At 39.4% G+C, this 27,581-nt stretch overlaps 1 protein-coding gene across 6 annotated transcripts in view; it reads left to right on the forward strand.

The window, feature by feature from the left end:
* LOC126184783 (exonuclease mut-7 homolog) overlaps positions 1 to 27,581 on the forward strand; it is a 243,914-nt gene that overhangs the window by 109,308 nt on the left and 107,025 nt on the right. For all 6 annotated transcript variants that reach the window (XR_007536880.1, XM_049927351.1, XM_049927370.1 and 3 more), the window contains exon 11: positions 20,525 to 20,671. Coding sequence is in view for 5 of the 6 variants with exons in the window: in XM_049927351.1 (XP_049783308.1) it covers positions 20,525 to 20,671 (147 nt within the window). In the remaining variant the exon portion in view is untranslated. The remainder of the gene's footprint in view (positions 1 to 20,524; positions 20,672 to 27,581) is intronic.

Below are 27,581 nucleotides of genomic sequence, written 5' to 3' on the forward strand. Positions count from 1 at the left end.
GGTGTATATTGGTCCACTTCGGGCAGTAATTGAGGCTAGAATTGTCTTTGTTGTTTTAAAGCTATCAACAGGCATCTGCCTGCTACAGTTGGTATGAACACATTGCACTTATTCTGCAGTGATTAAATTCAGCTTGTTTTGTAAAGTAATATTTTCTTTTTTCAGTTCTTGCTATAAGTGTTTCATTATAATGTTGTCTGTGTGATTTGCTCAGGGTTTTAACTTTGTGCAAAACTCAAGACTTTCTTAATTGCTGTTAAAAACTCCAAGAATCAATAATATTACTTTGAGATGAAAGGTGTGTCACATTTGCTATAACTTTCTATTAGGATGAGACCATTTCTTACAACCTTGAGAAACAGTTTACACAATATAGCATCTGTATCAACAATATTCAGTGAATTAAGATGATTTTGCATGATCTAATCTACAGTTCATGTGTAAATAAAGAAATTTGGAAAACAAACTTTAAAATAGGGAAACTGTGTTCACAATACGCCAAATGTGATATATTGGGTATACGCAAGCGGCATTGAAATCTGCACGCAGAGCATGAAGTCCATTGAAACTGTGAAGGAAAAGGCTTGTTTGTGGTTGTGTCCATGACATAATTAATGAAAAACTTTCAAGAAATAGAACAATCTATCAGCTTCCTGTACATCCTGCTGACAGCAGTGAGGAAAGTAAATCGAACAAGAAAGAAGAACGAAAAGACGACACAACTGGTGATCCTGAGAGATGTTGTTGTTGTTGTTGTTGTTGTTGTTGTTGTTGTTGTTGTTGTTGTCTTCAGTCCCGAGACTGGTTAGATGCAACTCTCCATGCTACTCTATCCTGTGCAAGCTTCTTCATCTCACAGTACCTACCGCAACCTACATCCTTCTGAATCTGCTTAGTGTATTCATCTCTTGGTCTCCCTCTACGATTTTTACCCTCCACGCTGCCCTCCAATGTTAAATTTGTGATCCCTTGATGCCTCAGAACATGTCCTACCAACCGATCCCTTCTTCTTGTCAAGTTGTGCCACAAACCCCTCTTCTCCCCAATTCTATTCAATACTTCCTCATTAGTTATGTGATCTACCCATCTAATATTCAGCATTCTTCTGTAGCACCACATTTCAAAAGCTTCTATTCTCTTCTTGTCCAAACTATTTATCGTCTCACATTTCACTTCCATACATGGCTACACTCCATACAAATACTTTCAGAAACGACTTCCTGACATTTAAATCTATACTCGATGTTAACAAATTTCTCTTCTTCAGAAACGCTTTCCTTGCCATTGCCAGTCTACATTTTATATCCTCTCTACTTCGACCATCATCAGTTATTTTGCTCCCCAAATACTCCTTTACTACTTTAAGTGCCTCATTTCCTAATCTAATTCAGCATCACCCGACTTAATTCGACTACATTCCATTATCCTTGTTTTGCTTTTATTGATGTTCATCTTATACGCTCCTTTCAAGACACTTTCCATTCCGTTCAACTGCTCTTTCAAGTCCTTTGCTGTCTCTGACAGAATTACAATGTCATCGGCAAACCTCAAAATTTTTATTTCTTCTCCATGGATTTTAATACCTACTCAGAATTTTTCTTTTGTTTCCTTTGCTGCTTGCTCAATATACAGATTGAATAACATCGGGGAGAGGCTACAACCCTGTCTCACTCCCTTCCCAACCACTGCTTCTCTTTCATGTCCCTCGACTCTTATAACTGCCATCTGGCTTCTGTACAAATTGTAAATAGCCTTTCGCTCCCTGTATTTTACCCCTGCCATCTTTAGAATTTGAAAGAGAGTATTCCAGTCAACATTGTCAAAAACTTTCTCTAATTCTACAAATGCTAGAAACGTAGGTTTGCCTTTCCTTAATCTATTTTCTAAGATAAGTCGTAGAGTCAGTATTGCCTCAAGTGTTTCAACATTTCTGCGGAATCCTAACTGATCTTCCCCCGAGGTTGGCTTCTACCAGTTTTTCCATTCGTCTGTAAAGAATTCGCGTTAGTATTTTGCAGCAGTGACTTATTAAACTGATAGTTTGGTAATTTTCACATCTGTCAACACCTGCTTTCTTTGGGATTGGAATTATTATATTCTTCTTGAAGTCTGAAGGTATTTTGCCTGTCTCATACATCTTGCTCACCAGATGGTAGAGTTTTGTCAGGACTGGCTCTCCCAAGGCCGTCAGTAGTTCCAATGGAATGTTGTCTACTCCCGGGGCCTTGTTTCAACTCAGATCTTTCAGTGCTCTGTCAAACTCTTCACGCAGTATTGTCTCTCCCATTTCATCTTCATCTACATCCTCTTCAATTTCCATAATATTGTCCTCAAGTACATCACCCTTGTATAGACCCTCTATATACTCCTTCCACCTTTCTGCTTTCCCTTCTTTGCTTAGAACTGGGTTTCCATCTGAGCTCTTGATATTCATACAAGTGGCTCTCTTTTCTCCAAAGGTCTCTTTAATTTTCCTGTAGGCAGTATCTATCTTCCCCCTAGTGCGATAAGCCTCTACATCCTTACATTTGTCCTCTAGCCATCCCTACTTAGCCATTTTGCACTTCCTGTCAATCTCATTTTTGAGATGTTTGTATTCCTTTGTGCCTGCTTGATTTACTGCGTTTTTATATTTTCTCCTTTCATCAATTAAATTCAATATTTCTTCTGTTACCCAAGAATTTCTACTAGTCCTTGTCTTTTTACCTACTTGATCCTCTGCCGCCTTCACTACTTCATACCTCAGAGCTACCCATTCTTCTTCTACTGTATTTCTTTCCCCCATTCCTGTCAATTGTGCCCTTATGCTCTCCCTGAAACTCTGTAAAACCTCTGGTTTAGTCAGTTTATCCAGGTCCCATCTCCTTAAATTCCCACCTTTTTGAAGTTTCTTCAGATTTAATCTACAGTTCATAACCAAGAGATTGTGGTCAGAGTACACATCTGCCCCTGGAAATATCTTACAATTTAAAACCTAGTTCCTAAATCTCTGTCTTGCCATTATATAATCTGTCTGATACCTTCTAGTATCTCCAGGATTCTTCCATGTATACAACCTTCTTTTATGATTATTGAACTAAGTGTTAGCTATGATTAAGTCATGCTCTGTGCAATATTCTACCAGACAGCTTCCTCTTTCATTTCTCTCCCCCAATCCATATTCACCCACTATGTTTCCTTCTCTCCCTTTTCCTACTCTCGAAATCCAGTCACCCATGACTATTAAATTTTCGTCTCCCTTCACTACCTGAATAATTTCTTTTATCTCATCATACATTTCATCAATTTCTTCATCATCTGCAGACCCAATTGGCATATAAACTTGTACTACTGTAGTAGGCATGGGCTTCGTGTCTATCTTGGCCACAATAATGCGTTCACTATGCTGTTTGTAGTAGCTTACCCGCACTCCTATTTTTTTATTCATTATTAAACCTACTCCTGTGTTACCTCTATTTGATTTTGTATTTATAACCCTGTATTCACCTGACCAAAAGTCTTGTTCCTCCTGCCACCGAACTTCACTAATTCCTACCATATCTAACTTTAACCTATCCATTTCCCTTTTTAAATTTTCTAACCTACCTGCCCGACTAAGGGATCTGACATTCCACGCTCCAAACCGTAGAACACCAGTTTTCTTTCTCCTGATAACGACATCTTCTTGAGTAGTTCCTGCCCGGAGATCCAAATGGGGGACTATTTTACCTCCGGAATGTTTTACCCAAGAGGACGCCATCATCATTTAACCATACATACTACTAAAAAAATAAAATGCTTCATTGGTAGTACAAAAACTATATGGAACATTTTTAAAATTAGAGACAAACAAAAACAATGATACAACTGGAATAAGTCACCAAAAACAGTGTGACCGAGATATGAAAAATTTAAATCATTAACCATCAAATTCAATGGTTCTTTGATAAACAACATTTAAAAAAATCATTAAGCTGTGCAAAAATTATAGCTTTTAAGCAGCTAAAAGATTTTTTTAAATTCAAATGATCAAGTCTGTGGAGTACCAAGTATCCAAGATGTTCAATGATTACCTCTTCACTGTGGCAGCAAACACTGCGGCTACCAGCAGAAATCTATTTCAAAAAGCTAAGGTGGGTACAATACTAATAACACTACCAAATGGTAATTCTGACAGCTATTACTGCATTTCTAGGAGCTGATGACTCACAATATATTTCCTGGGAGACTGTAATATGCTGCAGTAAAAGCCACCAATAACAATGGAGATAAGCAAATCACCTCAAACACCATTTTTATTTCTCTTTTTTCAGTATTCTCAAAAGTTTATAAAAATATAGTTTACAATACAATACTAATTCACTGATTTGAGCAGAAGTTATTGACTACTTTTCAGTTCACCTATTATAGAAGATTAGTCACAGAGAAGGCCTCATAAATGAAGTCTTGGAGGAACTAAACACCTGCCCCTCTTCAGGAACCACATGTTTTCTGGCCTCTCAACAGATACTCCTCCGTTGTGGTTGCAATTGCGGTATGGTCATCTGTATCGCTGAGGCACGCAAGCCTCCCCACCAACGGCAAGGTCCATGGTTCATGGGGGTAGATATGATGTTGTAAATGTGACTCCCAAATACCAAGTTGTGAATACACTCAATCCAAAAATTTATCACCATAATGTGCAATCCCTGTGTAAAAAGATCGACAAAATTAACATACTATTAACTGATGAACTAAATATATCTCAGTATTATGCATTTCTAAACACTGGCTTAACCCAGAATTAATTCAGAATACGAAAATAAATAAATTAATTTTGTCTTCCTACTACTGCAGGAAGAACACCAAGCAGGGTGGGGTGGCAAATTACGTAAAGGAAAATTGAGATTTTACTACGCTACCAGACTTAATTAGAACAAATGTTGAAAAGAATTTTTTGGAAATTTTAAACTTTTTTAAACAAAATGGAGTAATTGCTAAATAAAGTAAATGAAATGTATTGTGAGCTAATAATCTGTGGCAACTTCAGTATTGATTTCCTCACAAATTGTCGAAACAGAGAGGCCATTTTAAACCTTGCAACATCCTATGGATTAATGGCTGAATTAAAATCTGTCTCCAAGGAAAAGAAACTTGTGAAACAACTTTAGGTCAATTTCTAGTCAAGAAAAGTTAACACAACACTCCCTTAACGATTTTCAGTGCAGGGTTTAGTGACCCTCTCACTCAAATACTAAGCTTAAAGATAAAAGGCAGTATTATTAACAATTGCCTTTAAGAACGACATGTAGAAGATATAATCAGGATTTAAAAAATTAAAGTTGTAAATGAAAAGTTCAACACCTCCATTGATACATAAACACATGTCCTTCAAATTGCCTTCCCACTGAAAACTGTAAGTGTAAGGGAAAATTATAGAACAAACAGCTGGATCTTAAGAGGAATAAGGATTTCATGCTAGAGGAAAAGACTAATTTGTAAAACGTGCAAATCAAAAAATTCCTCACTTGAAAGACATGTATACTATCAAATATACTCCAAAATACTAAGAAAAGTAATGAGATCAGCAAAAATAATGATGAATAAATTTATAATTCATCTAATAAAGCGAAGGCTGTGTGGAGTGTTATAAAAAAGAATCTGGTGAATACAGACCATCTTGCAAAAATATAACACTGTCACAAAAAATTAAAAAAAAGGAACAAACCCCTTGAAAGTAGCAAACACATTTAACAATTTTTTTTCACAGGTGTTTGCTGATAATGTAATATGAACAAACATACATAAGAACACCCAAGCCAATGAATATAAAATAAGTGCCTGTAGGTGGTCAATGTACATCAATTGTACATCAATTCTGTCTCAAAGATGAAGTAGCTAATGCAATAAAGGACTAAAACATTCCAACTCCACATACATTGATGGTGTCCATGCAGCAATCTTGAAGAAAAGTGCATAGAACCTAATTGAAATACTTATACACTTTTGGGACTGCTCGATCCTGGCAGACACTTTCCCTGATAAACTGAAAGCATCTGAAGTCGTTCAAGTATATAGAAAAGGCGAAAAAGATCATGTAAATAACAGACCAATTGCAGTTTCCTCCTGCATTTCAAAAGTATTAGAAAAATGTATACTATGTCAGACTTTTGAAATTTGCTAATAAAAACAATATCTTGTGTACTTAACAACATGGATTCAGAAATAAGAGATCAATGACAACTGCTGTTTATGAGTGAGTGCATCTGTTCCATATTAAGCCTGATGGACAAGAAAAAGGAATCACTAGGAGTATTCATTGACCTGTCTAAAGCTCTTGACATGGTGGACCATACGATTATGCTGTCAAAGCTTGAAAAATATGGTATTAGAGGTCTGTCCGGCAACTGGATCAGTTCCTTCCGGACCATAACAAGCAGGCAATGTGCATCAATTGCACAAACATCCACCGAATAACTGTATCTGAACACTTATCAGACTATAAACAAATTAAATATGGTGTACCCCAAGGATCAGTAATGGGGCCCTTTCTGTTTCTTCCATATATAAATTATTTCAGCTTAAATATGGATGCACATAAAACAATCATATTTGCAGATGACACCACAATTCTAACAGGAGAGAGAGAGAGAGAGCAGTGAATAATTACAGTAATCAGTAAACACTATCATAAAACAACTTATCAGCTGGCCATAGAATACTCAGTTTGTAATAAATAGTAAAAAATCATTGCACTAAAATTCCACAATGCTCCAAACAAGGTCATGTTCATCCCATTTCAGGGTGTATACGACCCGGGAGATCCGGGAAAAACCCGGGAATTTTTTCATCCGGGAAAAACCCCAGAAATTTTTAGAATTCCGGGAATTTTTCGTTGTTTTAGTTTTGAGTTAAATTTTTGTAATCTTGATGGGTAAGAATCGATATTCTAGCAAAGGATATTACTGTATCCCGCTACTGCAGAATAAAACTACAACAATAAAACGTGAATGAGAAAAAAATATGAAAATAAAACATAAATTGCAAAGGAAATGTGCCATATACACCAACAAAACACAGTGCTCATACAAGCGTTTTCCAACGGCAAAATGTGTCAAAGGCTTTAGGAAGACTACGCAATGCTTCATAACAACAAAATGCCTCAGATGAGTGTGACGTCACAGCATACAGCGCACGTTGGACTATCGATTACTCTTATGAGTTTGAAACGCATCCTTGTTGGTTTTTGAACACACTCTGTAAATTGATTTCTGAATGAATAATAAGTTAATTTTTGAATGCGTCCATAGTGTACGTGATGTCTGTCAGGGGAATCCTCGTCGCAACTAGAAATAAACTTTCCTGCAGGCAAAAGGGGACGGTTTATACGAGCTGAGCGGAGTAAAGCCAAACCGCAGTCTGATTATGTGGTTGACTGGATTTGCGAATGATCAGCGTTGTTATAATTACTATTGAAATCCATAGATTCAGGCTACCAAAGTGGACATAAACAACTGACAGGAATAACGGGCAAGATAGATTACTTATTATCTTCTCAGTGTATCCAAGAAAATGAAATTTTGTCAGAAAATTTTTGGCCAGGCCGATACGTTAGTAAGGGCCAGTTGTACAGTCCCCGTCTAGCAGCCGCGTAACTTCTATTCTGGAAGTAGCGCGGAAAGTGGTTTGAATGAACATAACAACGCCTAACCGGAGAATAATCAGGGATAACTAAACCGGTGATTCTGGCAGGGTTAGTGAAGTTAACCGGCGAATAAATTTTGACAAAGGCAGGAATAGTTACAGAATTAGTCATGATGAGATTGTTTGTTAGAACGAGGAAGGAGAAGAAACGGGGACATCACACCAATTAGGGAAGAACCTGACGATTCCAAATTTATATAAAAGTCTTGTACTACTACTTTTCGATCTCATGCTCGAGAAACTGGAGCGTATGAATGATATGTGAAACTATTTCCTAACATTAAGCTATTTGCTTGTAATAGGCCCAATAGGCATTGTATGTTGGTCTTGGTGAATTGTATTCTGTCGTGTTATAAGAATGACCATATGTGCCAAAACAGTCTCGTTTATTTGGTATGTGTTACAATTTCTGCAATGTTAGAAAGGCCAATTCTGTTTATCTACCAGACAATGACAAAATAGACGTAATCAGACCGAGAAACCACACCAGTCTTTGGTACTATTTGTATTAACAGCTTACGCAGTATTAGACAACGATATTTCGATTTTTCATGTAGCCAAACGTTTGACGAACTTTGATGAGGTAACGGATTCTTTCGCAAAAAGGAAAGCACGCCATGTAAAGCTGTAGCATGATTAGAGAGCAAACAATGCTAGGAGCTAAGGATTGAAGAAATGTGTACTGTCTTGCTTGTCTGTTGTCTTTACTGGTTTATGTATCCTATATGTAATTTTATATCACCCAAAACAGAAAGTTATTAGCTAACAGGCAATAAAGAGTGCAAATTTTCTGAAGAGTTCTTGTTCTCCCGGTTACAAATAATCCCATCTAGTATTAACTGCTAGTTAAAAAAAAAAAAAAAAAAAAAAAAAAGAAAATGAGGGGCAGGATGTCAAACCGTGCGACTGGGAGCAGGAGAGGTACCACAGGACATTTTAATTTCCACTGTCCTTAATATAGTTTGATGGCATCCAGTACAAAATATACACGTTTCAATTCCACGGAGCGAAATACAGTGACGTGCGATAGAAGAATGCTGCATGAAGAGGGGTGGCACTGCACTCTGGCACACTTAAGACCAAATAACATGTCTTACATTTCCTCGAACATATATGTTTTATGTATCAGACTCTTCAGAAAGATGTGCGCTACAAAATGAACATATTTAAATTTTTGACGTCGTATCTCAAATGTTCGAGGGGCAGGGGGGTGGGGCGCTACTATCTTAGTATTGCCCCAGTTCGGAAATATTGTGGATCCGAGGCTGATGCGCAGAGCAGTCTGAGTTACATTGGGCAAGTGTGTAGTCTCCACGTGACCCGTGTTTACATTTAGTGATTTTGCTGTTTCCTCTTCGTTTACTGCTCTCACGTCAAATGAAAACAAAATAGATTTCTGTGGCCAGGAGCTATCAAGTGAATTAAAATACAGTCACGTAATTACAGAAGGCTAATACTCGTTATTAGTTCCATATTTTATTTTATTTCCACTTTTCTGACAGTCATGCATTAATCACCTTGTAGAGCAATGAAGTTAGTTTTGTCGGTTTGCTGCAGAAATTTGACTTTTATCAACTTTTTATGCTGAGGCAGTCAATATATTCGAAATGAAATGTTTGATTCCTCACTATTGGAAAATTTCAACTGTTCGCTGCATTTCAGGTGCACATTTTCATCTTCTAGCATGTATGGCATTATGTCACAATAAAGAATCAAAAATTAGTTAATACAGTACTGGTACTCAAAGAAAATTTACATTCTGAAACCCAAACTGAAAAGCTTAATATCAGGTCGAGGCCTACTTCATTGGGAATCTAGATATACGAATGTGCTCTTTAAGTATGCACTTTAAATGTCCCATTTTAGTATGGTTCACGAAATTCCGATGCTCTTGGAGTATCCTCTGACGTTTCTTTTCTTTTATGACATAATGTAAGATCTGTTAATGTTTTACACGTACGAACATACGGGCTTCCTGCGTCGTAGCAGCTGCCAAAGCGCTGTGACGCCAGTTATCTGGCGCTCTCTCACGACTACTGAAATGAACCTAATTCTAACAGGTCGCGGGAAAATATTGCGAATGGTCGTTTGAAAAGCGTTACTTTCAAAGTAAATTTCCTTTTTTGCAAGTTGAACTATGTGTGAGAATGTACGATGAATTTCTTAAATCACAGAGTGTTTGATGACTAGCCATTTAGAAGTATTTCCAGCCCAGAAGATCAGACATTCATATCGTCATTATGAGCAAATTGATGTAGTGCTACGTGGAGCTGTCTCTCCTCTGCGGTAGCTAATTTATTTGTGGAAAACTTTGAGGACAGGCCACTGGACTTGTCTAAAATTTTTAATGGCACATTTGTGTGATATACCTTAAAGTGTAACAAGCGCAAAAAATATCAACATTATATGTGAAAGCTTTGCTTTTCTTGTAGCAACACTATGTACATTAATTTAAAACATTAACTTTTCCTGTATGTGTATCCACGCTACTTAACAGTGATGTTGCTATTAGCTGACTACATCACGTGTCCTGTGGTCTGAATATCCGCTGTCATCGGCTGGCGGGATCACGTGACATGAGCTACGAGTGGCTTACAAAAGCGCATCGCAATCTCGATTACATGGTTCGGAAAGTAACATGTGGTGTTCGGTGGAATTCGAATTTATACTTTCGTAATACGAAATATGCGTACCTGTTGCTGCACAACAAAAATCCTTCCAAAAGGGGTTTTTTTCCCTGAGTTTCGTTTTCTAAAGTGCTGGGAAATTCTACGCCGTGTATAAAAACATAACCATTCAAAGGATTGATAAGTTTTACAGTTCCGAGGGAATATATACTGTCACTTAATAACATGGAAAAAGTATGTTTTCATCTGGGAGAAAGTGAATTTTTAACCGGGAAATCCGGGAAAAATCCGGGAATTTTTTTTCCTTGTTCACGTATACACCCTGCATTTGGTCTCTGTCAGTGGTGAACTGTTTGGTAACATTACTGAAACCAAATTCTTAGGACTTTGGCTGTAGAGCAATGTAAAATGAAATAAGCATATTGAATATCTCAGTGCAGAACTGAACAAGGCATATTACCTTCTTTCCTCACTAAAATCATGCTGTAATGAGAAAACAGTAATGAATGCATATCTTGCTTACTTAAATTCTCGCCTTAAATATGGAGTCACTTTCTGGAGAAACTCTAAAACAGCTAATAGCATGTGATTTTTCAGCTTCTCGTAGCATACTTCATGTTGAAATAGTTCATGGGTGAACTGCTGGATGTCGGTGGCCAACGAACAAAATATTTCGGCTAATGACCACTTTGTCATCATCAAGTGCACTGATGAACTAACTGACTGATCGGAAGGGGGGCTGGCACTGCATTTTTCTCTCCTCCTCCTCCTCCTCCTCCTCCTCCTCTCACTCTGATCAGCTACATCATGAGTTGTCTGCAGCCAGCATCTCTTGCCCCAGTGCTCCTGTCGACTTAGTGTTCCGTCCTAGGTTCCCTCCCAGGTGCGCAAGATATTGGCACCTCTGCTGATCCTCCGCCTGCCCCTGTAGTCAATTCATTGTCTAGTATTTCATTCCTCTTCTTGGCAATTCCAAGAGCAGGCTCCCATGCCTTTCTAAGTATGTACCCACTATCACAATAATTTATTAGTAGTTCGCTGCGCAGTAGTTCGCTGCGCGGGGTAGCTGCATGGCCTGGGGCGCCTTGCACGGTTTGCGTTGCTCTGGTTCGCGCAGCTCCATCTGTCAGAGGTTCGAGTCCACCCTTGGGCATGGGTGTGTGTGTTGTCCTTAGCGTAAGTTAGTTTAAGTTAGATTAAGTAGTGTGTAAGGCTAGGGACGGATGACCTCAGCAGTTTGGTCCCACAGGAACTTACCTCAAATTTACAATTTTATTAGCAGTCCCCTTACTCGAATCTCAGTAGATTCCTTAATGACACAGTACCAGAATTTGGACATCTGTGTCAGAACCTTGATGTGGTTGTAGTCCATTCCGTGCAGTTCTGTCTGGTAGTGTTGTGTGACCGCCAACTTGTCATGCTGCTGCATTCTGGTATGGCGTTGGTGTTCTCTGCAATTATCTTCGACAGTATGCACTTTTTGACCTAGGTGAATCTTACCACATTGGCAGGGTGTCTAAATACCTTGGATTTCTGCAGTCCAAAGTCATCTTCCACACTACCAAGTAGGGCCTTTGTTTTGGCTGATGGGCAGAAAACTGCATTCACTAGGCGTTTCCAAACAATTCGTCCTGTCGTGCTGGATAATGTGCCACAAAAAGGAATAAATGCAATGACCATGTCCTCCTGAGAATTAACTTCTGGTTCTGCCAGTTGTACAGAGGGTATGGGACATAGGCTCTCCAAATATGCCACTTCATGTAGCCATTCTTCCAGAAAACCACCCTCAGATGTTCAGGTTTTATGTCATTGTCAGAGATAGGGCTCATTCTATGTACCAATGTTTTGAGTGTGCCATGCCTCTAAATTGAGTGGCGGCAGCTGTCAGCATGTGAGTATAGGTCGGTGTGCATCTTCTTCCAATAAACACTGGGGCTCAAAGTGCTGTCTGTTTTTCTTCTAACCAACACATCCAGAAAGGGAGTACTCCATCCACCTCAAGTTTCAGGGTGACTTTGATGTTCTGGTGTATGGAATTGAGGTTTTATGGAAGCTTCTCTGTTCCTTGTGGTTGTATAATGAGTGTCATCTGCATACTGGAAGAAACATGTAGGTTTCCATTGTGCTGATTCTAGGGATTCCTCCTTGAAATATTCCATGCACATATTGGCAACAGTTGGTGGAAGTGGACTCCCCATGACTACTCTTTCCGTCTGCTCATAGTAGGTATAGGAGAGAAGAAAGTACGTCGATGTCAAGACGTGCTAAAAAATGTGGGTCGTCTCTGCATCAAATTTCTGGCCCATAAGTTCTAAGGATTCTTGTAAATGCACTCTGGTAAAAAGAGAAACAACATTGAAACTCACAAGTATGTTGGTATCTTTAAGCTTGAAGTTGTTAAGGGATCCAACAACATCCATAGAGTTGTGAATGTGATATGAGCACTTCCCCACATAATGACTAAGCAAATTCTTTTGATACTTAGCAAATGAGTATGTCAGAGCACAAATTTTACTGACATTGGCGTGTAAAGGAACCCCACCCTTGTGAACCATTGGCAGACCATAAAGTCTTGGTGGAACTCATTCTCCCTCGTAACCTCATTTGGCAAGCTGGATTCTTTGAGAAGTAGTGTGGTCTTCTCCTCCACCCTCTCAGTAGTTTCAGTGTCAACCGTCTGATATGCACCAACTTCTAGCAGGCCCCACATTTTCTTGATGTAATTTTGATGAGATAGGACCACAGTTGTGTTACCCTTGTCAGTTGGCAAGACCACATTATCAGGATCTTGTCTTAGTTTCCGTATGGCTGCCCTCTACCTGCTATAGGTGTTCGGTTTTATAGCTTTTGTTTGCATGAGAGCGTGATAGGTTTAGCAAGTGGCAGAACCAGAAGAGGACTCTAAGGAGGATGCGGCCATTGCATTCATTCCTTTTTGTGGCGTGTTATCCAGCAATACTGGACGAATTCTTCGGAAACACCAAGTGAAGGCAGTCTTCGCCCATCAGCCAAAACAAGGGCCCTACTTGATAATGATGACTTTGGGCTATGGAAACCCGGGGTCTGTCAGATACCCTGCCAATGAGGTAAAACTTACATAGGTCAAACATTGCTTAGTGTTGAAGATAATTGCAGAGAACACCAACACCATACCAGATTGCAGCAGCCTGGTAAGTTGGAGGTCACAGAACACTACCTGACGGGAATGCACAGAACGGGCTATAACCACACCAAGGCTCTGACACAGATATCCAAACTCTGGGACTGTGTCATTAAGGAATCTATTAGAGTCAATTAAGGGAACTGCTAATAAATCGTGATAGTGGGTATGTACTTAGCAAGGCATGGGAACCCACTATTAGAGTGGTCAAGAAGAGCATTGAGATACTAGACAATGAACTGACTACAGGGGCAGGCGGAGGATCATCAAAGGTGTTGCCAGGATGCGTACGTAGGTGCGAACCGAGGACAGAGCACTGGGTTGGTGGGAGCAGTGGGGCCATGGATGCTGGGCATGGATGGCCGATGGAGTAGCTTTCCAGAGGGAGAGGAGGAGGAGAGAAAAGCACAGCACCAGCCCCCCCGCCCCCCCCCCCCTCCCCCCAATCAGTTAGTTCATGAGCACACCCGATGATGGCAAACTGGTCGTTTGCTGAAATATTTTGCCCATTGGATGCCAACATCCGGCAGTTCACCTGTGAACTATTTTGACAGCTAGTAGCACTTTCAAACTACAAAAATGAGCCATTAGACACTTTTTTTTATGCAAACCAGGACTCTTGCATACATATTTAAGATATCTGGTATTTGCGCATTACCATGTGTATATATTGTGGAAACCCTTATATTCTTTGAAATAAATGTAATAAGTAAGGACTGCAGACTGCAAAATAACTGTAATATACATGATCACTTTACCAGACGAAACAAAAATTTATATACAAGCCAAATCAACACATCTCTGTGCCAAAAAACTACATGCCACATGGGAGTTAAACTTCGTAACAAACTTCCTGAAGACATAAAAAGCTATTACTGATGTAATCTTACTGATGTAATCTTACTGATGTAATCTTACTGATGTAATCTTACTGATGTAATCTTACTGATGTAATATTACTGATGTAATCTTCGGAAAATCTCTAAAGTCATATTTGCACCATCACTGCTTTTATTCCATTATTTAAATTTATGAAGTATTTTACATAATAAATACTTTGTCTAAAGTGTATTATTGTAACTTTAAATAAGTATGTCTAGAAATCACTTTCAAAAGTGTAATTATTACTTGGCTTGAGTAGTGCCTTATGCGAAAGTTGCTTTTGTAGACAACAGGACCAATAAGTACAATACAGAAGAAGATATTTGTTTATGTGATCTGCATGATTAAATTATAGTACTTGAAGTCTAATTCTAGTGTGAATTTACATTGACGTAACTAGTAACAAATATTTACTGACTTTAAGTATCAGTGTTACTTGGGAAAGAATGACATTTTGTTGTTGGAGAATGTGATTGACTAAATTGTGAACACTGTATTTTCACATGACGCACACACACACACACACACACACACACACCAGTGGCAGATACATATTGGGGGGGCACATGAGACCCCCCCCTCCCTCCCCCCTTGCAGGGCCACCCACGCCAGTCAGCATGCACACTATTCGTTCGTTTCCTTCATCAGTCAATTCGACTGAATCGAGTTATCAAGTAGTTGAACTTTCCTATGTGGCACGTGCGTCCATATCATCCTATTTTATACGTTTCAGTCTGGCACATAGGTAGCTATGTGCTCGGAACAGTTTCCAAAGTTCTTAAGGAAATACAGTGTTGGACAGATAGAAAAATGACTGACAAAGCCAATATTCTCCCCTGAGCTCTCTCTAATTGTGAGTTTTTCATCACTCTGTTCTCACTGAAAAGGAGACAGCACGACTGTGGGTTTGGTGATTTGTCCGAAATTTTGTGTGGTGAAAGAGGACTCCTAACACCTAACATGGTTAAAATATTAGGACACACTACACAGAAAATCCTGGGAAAAATCGATCCACCGTCTGGCCTAGATGGTTAGATTCCTCCTCCGGCACTTTTTTTATTTCTTCTGTTTCATTTTATTTTGTTATTCCACCAATTATTCAGGAAGTTTCCCAAACCTATATTATCTTTAACAAATTAGTTACATTATTGAATACAAATTATTTTCTTTTTGTCCAACAACACAATTCATGGCGTTGGGTTTTCCATTTTTCATTGTAAAGTATACGAGGAGAAACATTGGGTTTTTAATCAGAACAACAAAGTCAATTGGGAAACATTCAATTTTTATACATATAATAATTATAAACAAGAACCGCAGTGGTAATTATTGTAAAAACAAACAAAGCAATAATTTTTGCGACATCTTGCGCTACATATAAAAGCAGATTTTTTTACAATCAAAGGGCGTTTGCAATAAATCTGTATAAAACAAGCCCCATTACCTTTTACAAAAATGTTTTGAGTTTCTGATAATTTTGAGGCAAACCAGGCATATTGAATCATGTCTCAGAATATTGGTGACGATAATTGATGGTGAATTATAGAATGAATTTTTATACAATCTTCCCGGGAATTAATTTCACGATTCTCCTGTAACAATGCACTGCAATTTTGCAAGCACTTTATGAAATTTTTAACTTGCCTGTAAAAGTAAACATCACAAGGTTGCACCAAAGAAGTGAATTTTTGGAGGTATAACTTTTACAGACCAAGTTGGCATATTTTCGTCATCTTGAAAAATTGTATCATATATCTGCGGATTCGTTTGACCTCCCCAAGAGTCAATGAGAAGTAAATATTTATTCTCCCTACGTAAGATTTTAAACATTTCTGGAGAAAATCCATGTATAAAACTGTTATTAATTTTCCGGACTTCGATGATGTTACGATAACATTCGTATAAGTATTGGCATAACCATCTATTAATTTGTGAATATGAGGTTGGAAATGACCTGTCACTTCTTGTAAGCATATGAAGACATGTGGGAGTGGTTTTCCGGATAATGTTATTGAATATTGTGCGGTGTATGAATGTGTCACTTTATTCAAATCCGACTTTTTCACGAAAACTATTTTACGCCCTTTTTCAGTGAGAGTCCTGTTGAAAACAGATTGATATTGGCGTCCTGAAACAATAGTATTTTTAATATTAAACAATATTTGAATGTGTGTGTAAATATCTTTATCTATAATTAAATTTGAATTGATATATTTTACTTCGGTAAAAACATTTTGTACGCAGAAAATGTGTATTTACCTGTTTGGTCAGTATTTATCACATAATCCTCATAGTATTGAGGGATTAAATGGCATGTCTTCCGACGAAAGGTCTCCGCAGATGCCTGGATGTCCTCCATTGACGCCACTTTTTCGAAACCAGTTTCGTGATCTTGCGTTGTGAAATTTTGTGTTTCTGTTTAAATGCTGTGACCCATCGATCAGGCACCTTGAATTTGAAATCGATGAATTGCGCAGCCGCAGCCAATGCCCATTGCTGTAAATTTTTTGTTGTGACTAGCTGATATTGCTGTCTTGCTTCCACAAAACGGTCGTAGGTCCACGAATCTATTGCCTCAAATTTATCCTTTCGTGTACCACCACTTTTAATATCTTTCTCCCACTGTGAAAGATATTCTTTTCTCTTCAATTGGCGGCATCCTTTTTTTTTTTGCAATGTCACCAAGGACCATGTGGGGTGCACTTTAGCAATATTCACGACTTTGACTTTGTAGGCAATGGGAATCATGTCACTTTTAAATCTTTTTGGTGACGGTTTATATTGATCTGGAGACGAATCACTTTGTGGCACTTTGAACTGTTCATTGTTCTCCTCACATTCTTCGCAATCCTCATGAGCGTGAATTAATTCCTCTTCAGTTACGAATGTTTTTTCATCCAAAAGTTCCAGTGTATTATTATATAGTTCTCTGGCCAATAACATAGCATCGCGAGAGATTTCTTCCAAAGATGTCAATGCAATGAAATTATTTTCCATCAACAGCTTTTCATAATACACCATTGTGTCCTTCAATCATAATTTTGATAGATCACTATGAAAGGATTCTTCAGGAATTTCTTCTCCTATTCCAGATGAGCCAGCAACTCCTTCAGTCGACATGTTTAACCTTGGATTGGAATAACACGCTGAAATTTGAAACAGGCAAGTCTGTTCACGACGAAATCGAAAAACAAACTGCCGTTTACTTCTCATGGCTCACGCACAGTCCTATGTGCAAATGACCATTATAATCCCAAGGGGACCCTTACAAAGCCCCTGTAAACCTTGAAACCCTATACAACGAAATAGAACAACGAGCACAAATATTTTTCAGTGAATGCAAAACTTTACGTTCTTGAGCTAAAATAATGTTTTAAAAGTAATGTAGGTTTGAGAAACTTTTTGAATAATTGGTGGAATAACAAAAGAAAATGCCAGAGGAGGAATCGAACCCGAGACCTCTGGCGTAAGAGTCCGAGCCCTAACCATCTTCTTCTTCTTCTTCTTCTTCTTCTTCTTCTTCTATCTCCCCCCCCCCCCCCCCTCCCCCTCGATATAGTTCGTTGTGTTTGGTCTGGGTGGACGTCACAAGACATCCATTCAAGTTGATCGTTGATTCCTTGACCCAGTTTTTTTTATTACAGAGAGCACGCAGCCCTCCGACTGAACACACTGAGCTACCATGCCGGCAGCCATCTAGGCAAGATGGTGGCTCGGCAGTGAACTAACATTTTATACTCATAAGGCACCTAAGAAACTTTGGATCGATTTTTCTCGGGATTTTCCGAGTAGTGCATCCTAATATTTTAACCACGTGAGGTGTTAGGGGTCCTCTTTCACTACACAAAATTTCGGACAAATCCCCGACCCAACAGTCATGCCATCTCCTTGTGAGTGACATTACCAGCATAACATATCCAGTCAGCAAAATCTTACAAGACCCTAGACCCTAGCAGTGGCAAAAGCAAAATTAGATTTGATGCTCAAGGTGTAAGATGGCATGAGAGCTTATGCTGATAGCCACTATGCTTGTATTGTTGAAGAGACAAAGGCAGTTATGGGAGAGTTAGATGTGTAGATGAGTGTTCCTTGTCATAAAGGCAGACAAGGACACAGGGAAAACCTGGAAAAGAACTGTTTTTATTCCAGCACTGGCTCATGTTACGACAGAATGAGAGTGTGTTTTGCTAAAGAAAATATTTATCATTTAAAATTCAACATACTTCTACCCTCACAACTACTGAAAAATGATGGTAATGACCCAGCACATAAACTGAATCGGTGCTTAACTGAACTACCGTTCTTTGAAGAAGAATCACTCTTCATGATTAAAAAGAGACTAATGGGAGAGATTCTTCAGTACAAGCAAACGAGCACAAATGCCCTTAATGATCATGATTCTGTTATGCAAGCGCTGTCTGTTTGTCCTATCCTACTTTGCACACGCTGTACAAAATATTTACTTGTCTACCTGCCTCTACTGCTACAATAGAAAGAAGGTTTTCAACATTGTGGCGTATAAAGATATGACTGAGGTCAACAATGGAGGAGGATCGACTTAACAGCTTAGCTCTGTTGAACACTCACCCTGAGTTTGATTGTCTTATTGACGATTTAATTAACCAATTTACCAGGAAGAATAGGCCCATAGAATTCGTCATTTAAGGAAGAGAACCACAATTGTAACTTTTTTATATCATAAGATGACATGGTCTTGTATATGTGTATAATCAGTTTAAATAAAACTTTCTTAAACTTTGCATGTGACTTGATTATTTTTTAAATTGGTAAAAGTAAAGGTAGCTCAAAATATCTTTAGCGCCCCCCTTCCCCCCCTCCTTGAGGTTTCTCTGTATACTCCACACACACACACACACACACACACACACACACACACACACACACATACACAAATATTATAGTTATAGAATTGCACTAGTTGTGTTTCCAACTGGCATTCAGGGGCATTTTAAAGCAATCTGTGCAAAGCAGTTTAATCAATAATTTATAGATGATGTGAGTGAGTGCAAGATCTGTTGTGCCCAAACTTCTGAGTGATGAAGAAAATTGTGTGTTGGTTTGCACGAAGTTGAAGGATTGTCTTCACTCAGATCTGGACTTTGTGTCCAAAATTGTTACCTGAGATGAAACTTCAGTCTATGGGTGTGACACTGGCGTGGAAATTCTGTTTCCAATGGGAAACCAATGAATCTCCTCACTCTAAAAAGCACATGAGTCAAAATCAGATATTAAAGTCATGCTCATTGTCCCCCCCCCCCCCCCCCCCCCCCCCAATATTATGCGCATAGTGCAGTCAGAGTTCGTTCCAAGGGGAAAGAATTATCATACAGAAGCCAAGTTTCTTGTTGACTAATTTGCTTCAACAGATTCCATCATTAAGTATCTCACCTGGAGGTTAAATTTTATGGAGAGACTCCTTTTGATTTGGATATTTAAGGTAAAGTACCTGTTCTCTGAAATACACAACATTCCACTTTTCAGCCCAACAGTTATAACTTAAGCATACTCGTTTATGAAATTCAGGACAATTGGCTTCAACCAAACTCTTAAATCAGGAACATGAGGTGCACCAAAACAGCACTCATCCTTGATAATAATCTCTTTAACATATCTGGAGATCAGTAGCTAAGTCAAAGCAAGAAGTATATAAGAAATTAAATAAATTCTGCAAAATAAGACTTTAGTTTCAATGGAAATTCTGATTTCACACATCTTGTAACAGTTGGCTCCATAATGACATGTCAGTGAATTGCAGCAAAAATTGTGTGGGAGATAAGTTTGAATAAGAGTCAAGTAAAAGCTAACTAGCATATTTAGTAGGATATCGAAAATATTCTGGGAGTCTTCCCTCTGCTCACTGAAATGTGGGAGATATCTTGGAGGGGTGTTATGCCATTCCTGTGTGTAAAAGAAATGACTTGTTGCAAATAGATTACAACAAATACACTCAACTCTCTCTCTCTCTCTCTCTCTCTCTCTCTCTCTCTCTCTCTGTGTGTGTGTGTGTGTGTGTGTGTGTGTGTGTGTGTGTGTGTGTGTGTGTCCCACTTACAGGAAGGTGGGTGGCTGGGTATGACATTGAGGTACGGATATATGTGCATATGTATGAAGTAATACATTTATTGTTAATATTGAATTTTAGATGTTTTCATTTACATAATTTTCATTCCAGCATTCTCGTATGTGGGAGATATGGCTATGATTAAAAATTCATTGCCACATTTGTACCCTTTCCTGGAAGAACATTGTGAGTTATTGGATGTGTCACTTGTTTGGCAACAATTGGTGAAGAAACACTCTATTATTTTCCCATACAATGGTGAGTAAAGATTACTGTGAGGGTAAGCTTCTGATGATAAAGTCATTTACAGTGTATTAGTATATACCAGGGGAAAAAGTTTGTGACTTACAAGATAAAGAAATCTGGTTAATTGGATGAATACACTACCCAGCTACTTTATATATACCTTTTATTTAAGATGCAGTTCAGGTTTTCACCCTTCTTCATTTGGCATAATATGTTAGTATCTTCTTCAATGCTCTGTGTCAGCTTCATTTTGAACATTGTAGCTGTCTTTCATTCTGATGCTGATGCTGTGGAGCATTCGGCAGTTGGCCACATGGCAAATGCTGGATTGCGCAATGAAGTTAAAAGTGTGTGTGCTGTGCTTGTAAATGCAAAACAAGAAGTTACAAGTTACAGAATAAAAGACAGATGCAGCATTCAGAACACAGTTGACAAAAACATAGTGCTAATCTTACAAATGATAACATGTACTATCATTTAACAATATTAATATATCTTCTAAAATCAAATGAATGAAATATTAATTCTTTTAACACGAACCTGAATACAGAGCTGTTTATCAATTGATGGTCACAAAGGAAAAGGAAGAGAATACTATCTCTTTTATCTTTATACCAAGGAGGACAAAGATTATACTCTAGGCTAGGACATCATATATATTCTTTGTTTATACATTATCCCTTTTTCTCAACACACATAATTAATTAAATAAATAATTTTCTAATAACATTAAGGAAAACTACCACATATTGGAGTGGCTTTTCCACTTTTTCTTTTTTGGACAAGTCTGTAGTGTTATAGTACTTCTAATGCAGAACATAAATCTAATTTAAAGCAAATAGTACTGTTGGAACACTACTTGGTGTCTGCCAAGATGACTGTCCAACTGCGGCCTTCATTGTCCTCTTCCTCCTCACCCTTCAGCCCCACTCACTGCAGTGCTCGGAGTGCTAGGCAGGAGCACAGGTGGAGCAGTTGTGGAGCTCTTGACTATAAATATTGTATCACAGACATAATCCCTTTAATTGTTCAGAGATGTCACTAAACTCGTCCAAAAATGTAAACAATGATGCATGAGAAGCGCCTATTAGATGGAGCGGGTCCGACAGCCGATCAGTTCCAGTCATTCCACCAGGAAGAAGGTACACGGCTCATGTTATCTGTAGTTCAACCATGCCTTAATGGTGAATACCGTGGTTCGATCGTGTCCACATTGTTACTTTGTGCCAGGAAGGGCTCTCAACAAGGGACGTGTCCAATCAACTTGGAGTGAACCAAAGTGATGTTGTTTGGACATGGAGGAGATACAGAAAGACAGGATCTATCGATGACATGCCTTGCTCAGGCCGCCCACGGGCTACTGCTGCACTGGATTACCACTACCTAAGGATTATGGCTCAGAGGAACCCTGACAGCAGTGCCATCATGTTGAATAATGCTTTTCTTACAGCCATAGGATGCTGTGTTACGACTCAAACTGTGTGTAGTAGGCTGCATGATGTGCAACTTCGCTCCCGATGTCCATGACGAGGTCCATCTTTGCAACCACAATACCATGCAGCGCGGTACAGATGGGCCTAATAAATTGCCGAATGAGCTGCTCAGTATTGGCATCATGTTCTCTTCACTGATGAGTGTTGTATATGCCTTCAACCAGACAATCATTGGAGACATGTTTGGTGGCAACCCATTCAGCCTGAACGCCTTAGACATACTGTCCAGCGAGTGCAGCAAAGTGGAGGCTCCCTGCTGTTTTGGGGTGGCATCATGTGGGTCTGACGTTTGCCACTGGTGGTAATGGAAAGCACTGTAACGGCTGTATGATATGTGAATGCCATCCTCCAACCAATAGTGCAAACATATCGGCAGCATATTGGTGAGGCAGTCTTCTTCATGGACAACAATTTGCACCCCCATTGTGTACATCTTGTGAATGACTTCCTTCAGGATAACACCATCGCTCGACTAGAGTGGCCAGCATGTTCTCCGGACATGAACTCTATCGAACATACCTCGTATAGATTGAAAAGTACTTTATGGACAACGTGACCCACCAAGCACTCGGAGGGATCCACACTGAATCGCCATTGAGGAGTGGGACAATCTGGACCAACAGTGCCTTCATGAACTTGTGGATAGTATGCCACAACGAATACAGGCATGCATCAATGCAAGTGGACCTGATGCTGGGTATTAGAGGTACTGGTGTGTACAGCATTCTGGACCACCACCTCTGAAGGTCTCACTGTTTGGTGGTACAACATGCAGTGTGTGGTTTTCATGAGCAATAAAAAGGGCGGAAATGATTATGTTGATCTCTATTCCAATTTTATGTACAGATTCCAGAACTCTGGGAACGGAGGTGATGCAAAACTTTGTTAGATGTATGTATAAAAAGTAGACTGTTAGTATGTATTTGCATATGTGTGCATGTCTGGGACCTCCTCCAATATCCCAGGATTGATTTCAACAAAATTTGGCACACAAACTGCAATCTTCACAAGTACCAGCACTGTGGGTTTTATAACCTCCTAACTCCAATAGGAGCAGAGATACAGGCAATTATTTATTTATTTTTATTTTTTTCAGCCACTGTTGCCCTGTACAAAAGATGTGTTGTGTAAGAGTAGTATTGGCCAGCCAATCGACCTGCTGTGCAGGCCAGCCTACAGGTCAGGAGTAAAACGAGATTTAGAACAGTGAAAGAGGGCTTTGCAGGGGCTACACATGTGAATGGGTACAGCTGCAAGAATGTTGAGATGAATAGTGGAGGAGATGGACAGAGAAAGGTGGCAGGAGAGGATGGCTAGTGAGTTGGGGCAGGAGGGGATGGACAGAGAGAGGGGAGGCTGTGGGGATGGACAGAGGAAGGCTGGAAGGAGATGATGGCCAGAGAGAGTGTAGAAGGTGGTGATGAGCTTATATTCTGGTTATATCACATGATGAACATCGGTGTGTTGTACCTTGCCAGTATTGTGGAAATGTCTGCTTTTATTTAGTGTAAGAATGTTACATTGCAGTTGAAATGGAGGCACTATATGTGGTAATGTTTAAGAAAAAGCATGCTTTATTGAGTCATTTTTTGGCAAGTGCCAACTTCGAGGAGTCATAGAAGTCAGACTTCAGTTAGGAGAAAATTTCGTGTGCACAGTTGAAAGATACAACCTTTTTCTCTTTTTGCAGGTTAATTTTCATCGTTTTCTGATTAGTAATTTCATTGCTGTATAATATCAAAAGCAAGATTCTGTGATTGAGCTTACCATTGTAGTTGGTGCAGTGGAAAGCACGGATATAAAGCTTGAACATTTGTTGGTTACACTGTATGTCGTCACTCTTGAATACTCCTCGTGTTTTTCATTTAAGAGTTTGTAAAGTAATTGTGTTAGTAGCTGCAATAAATGTGAGGCTGTGGTGCACTGTAGTTATCATATCAGTGCGCCACCACTATCGTAATGCGTGATAAGCATCTAATTAACTAGCGAAGAATGGCAGCTTCGTTGTTGCTTTTCAGTACAGCATTGCCACATTCAGTTGTTGCAAGTAGAGGGCAATAATATGATAAACTGCAAATGAATGCTCTCTGTATAATCAGCTCTGAATAAATGAACAGTTAAATGTATTGTACATTGTAGCATGAATGGAAATCCAGCTATCTCAAATAAATTTTGCAGTAAAGAATCCTGAATGAAATATAACCCACCTTCATCACTTTTGCTACTGACCGAGATCTCACAGCTGCTATTGCAGTTCTGTACGAGGATCAGCAATGGTTCTGTTGCTATGTCAAGACTGTGGATTCCTTGTGCATGACTGTTTTCAGGTTTGTGTATATGATTCACTGAATTCCTCCAGAAGCTCTGGGGAACACTTTCCACAGTGGAGCAGTACAATTCTATTAAAGTACAATTTAACTTCAAATTATTCTCCTTTGCGATCTTGTTCTTGACAAATACCCAATTAAGTTCAATAGTGTTGAATGCACAGTATTCCACTGGCAACTGTAGAAGTTTAATTTCCTTGTCCACTGAATGCAACACACTTTTCAAAAGGCACTCTTGTGACCTAAAGTGCTGTTGCACTTGTTTCAGTAGGCCAGCTGTAGTAAATGTGGCATTAGATGGAAGTTTTACACTATTGCTTTCCATCCATTCAATAATGGAATCCTTTCTCCATTTTGTAGATGAATTAGTTTTGTGATACTGGGTTTACCATCATATGACATGGAGCTTGATCTAAAACAGGGGCGGGCAAACGTTGCACGCGGCTCACGAGCGCACAGCGCTGCACGTGTGCTGCTCGCGTGCAGGCGTCGAACGGGGCAGTGGCGACAGCCGTCAGGTTGCGGCAGTGTAGTGCCAGGCTAAGCTGCGGACGTTGATGCGAAGCGAGCACTATGTAGTGAACGTTGTATTTCAAGAAACGGAGAAGTGGAGATTTGCTATCTTTTAGAAAGTAATGGGAGAATCATTTTTTCTTTGTGCAAAAACGTGAAAATTCGAAATGTTTAATATATGGCAGTATTCTCACTGGTCAACGGAAGTTTAGTATTGAAGGCCATTATAATAAATTTCACAAGGCCGAGTACAATTTATTGTCGGATTCTGAGCGGATGGGGAATTGACTGAGCTTAAGAAGAGCGATCTGACGATACCAGATGAATCTGTCGTAGTTGGCCGGCTGGTGTGGCCGAGCGGTTCTAGGCACTACAGTCTGGAACCGCGCGACCGCTATGGTCGCAGGTTCGAATCCTGCCTCGGGCATGGATGTGTGTGATGTCCTTAGGTTTGTTAGGTTTAAGTAGTTCTAAGTACTAGGGCACTGATGACCACAGCAGTTAAGTCCCATAATGCTCAGAGCCATTTGAATTTGTCGTAGTTGCTGCTGTCACGAGAGATCTGCGACTTTCTCTCATATAACTGATTTCACATTTTATGGAGCACTGTTTTCAAGTTTTCAGGGCGACAACAATAATAGCCCAGCGGTATGTGCAAGTTATAAGACTGCGCTTAATATAGCGAGAGCTGGAAAACCATTTGCTGGATTAATAAGTCTCGGTTAAGAGCAAACATCTGTGATGAAAATTTACGTAACTGTTTGTGTTTGTCTGTATGTAGAAATTTTGTTCCAGATATTAAACGTATTGTAAACTCCACCTGTGGTAATTAAATAAAACGTATCGTAGGTAATAGGTACTCTTTCAAACCATGATTTCTTTCAAGCACTCCTACTAACCTTATTCATTCACTCAATAAAGCAAGCTAGGAAACAAAACGCATTACAGAGGAAGGAGTGGACAGAAGGTATGGTGGGGATGGGAGATAAGCGGGTGGCCAGCTTGCCCCTGTGTGCACGCGGAACACCTGTTAACTGCACGCGTGCAAGTGCACCGCACATGTGCAGGATTCCTGCCCGCCCCTGATCTAAAATAATCTCAGATCTGCTTGGTAATATTTCGTAGTGTCTGGTATTCACCTCAGAATGATAATCTGCACCTCCTCTTCACCCAATAAAACATAAACCAGCACATCGTATGGACCCATCTTTTTTTTGTTTCCAGTGGGACATATTACAATCCTTTTTCCAGAACCAGATGACATTTAAACTCCTCCTTTCCAGACATTCCAACCTTGAATGCTTCCTCTGTGATAATCAAATACATTTTCTATTACATAAGGCATTTTTTGTTCCTGCCATCCAAACTTTCTGGATTGATGTGCACCACATCAACTCTCATCAGTGTAATAAATATTCCATCCAGTGTTTCACAGTAATCCTATTTCCTGCAAGAACTCATTTCTTTTTCCTGCTGTTTAGCATCAGCACACGGTCATTGTTGAATGTTTTGTATCTGAAGCCCAACTTCTGAATAACACACAAAAGCTTATTTCAGTCATATCAGGAGAGTCTTCCAGTTCAGTCTTCAACTTTTCCAACATGGCTGCTAGTGTTAGAAACACCTTCTTCATATAGAAAATGTGGAATATTCTCCTTATGGCTCCCTGTGTAAACTCATCCAACACAAACTCTCTCCCTTTTTTTCTCTCTTTTCTCTCCTTTTTTTGTGATAACAAGACAAGAAGTTTCTCTATAATCTCTTGAAATTTGCTTCACTATACCTTCACTAATATTGAGACGGTTAGAAGTTCTCTTTACTGCCTGCGTTACGGAACTACTCACGCCCAGTTGAAATTAACTATGTGCGCTGATCATAGACTTTTCACGAGTCCACAAATGATGCATGGTTTCACACAAGGTAACAAACTGTGTCACAAAGACGGTCTCAACCAAGTGCACAACAACAAAGGTGTCCTATCTATGGGATGCTCTGATGTGAACACTGGAGATATGAATAATTAAGGGGAAATAGTGTTTAGAGAGGTCTGGCGCCATAGTATATTAGAGCATGCAACACAAAAGGTGCATAAGCAGATACAATGAAGAGCCAAAGAAACTGGCACACCTGCCTAATACCATGTAGGCCCCCTGAGCACTCAGAAGTGCCACAACACAACGTGGCATGGACTCGACTAATGTCTGAAGTAGTGCTGGAGGGAATTGACACCGTGAATTCTGCAGGGCTGTCCATAAATCCATAAGAGTATGAGGGGGTGGAGATCTCTTCTGAACAGCAAGCTGCAAGGCACCCCAGATATGCTCAATAATGTCCATGTCTGTCGAGTTTGGTGACCAGCGGATGTGTTTAAACTTGGAAGAGTGTTCCCGAAGCCACTCTGTAGCAATTCTGGACATGTGGGGTGTTGTATTGTCTTGCTGGAATTGCCCAAGTCCATCAGAATACACAATGGACATGAATGGATGCAGGTGATCAGCCAGGATTCTTACGTACGTGTCACCTGTCAGAGTCATATCTAGACTTATCAGGGGTCCCACATCACTCCAACTGTACATGCCCCACACCATT

Source organism: Schistocerca cancellata, chromosome 1, assembly GCF_023864275.1.
Source record: "Schistocerca cancellata isolate TAMUIC-IGC-003103 chromosome 1, iqSchCanc2.1, whole genome shotgun sequence".
NCBI lineage: Eukaryota > Metazoa > Arthropoda > Insecta > Orthoptera > Acrididae > Schistocerca > Schistocerca cancellata.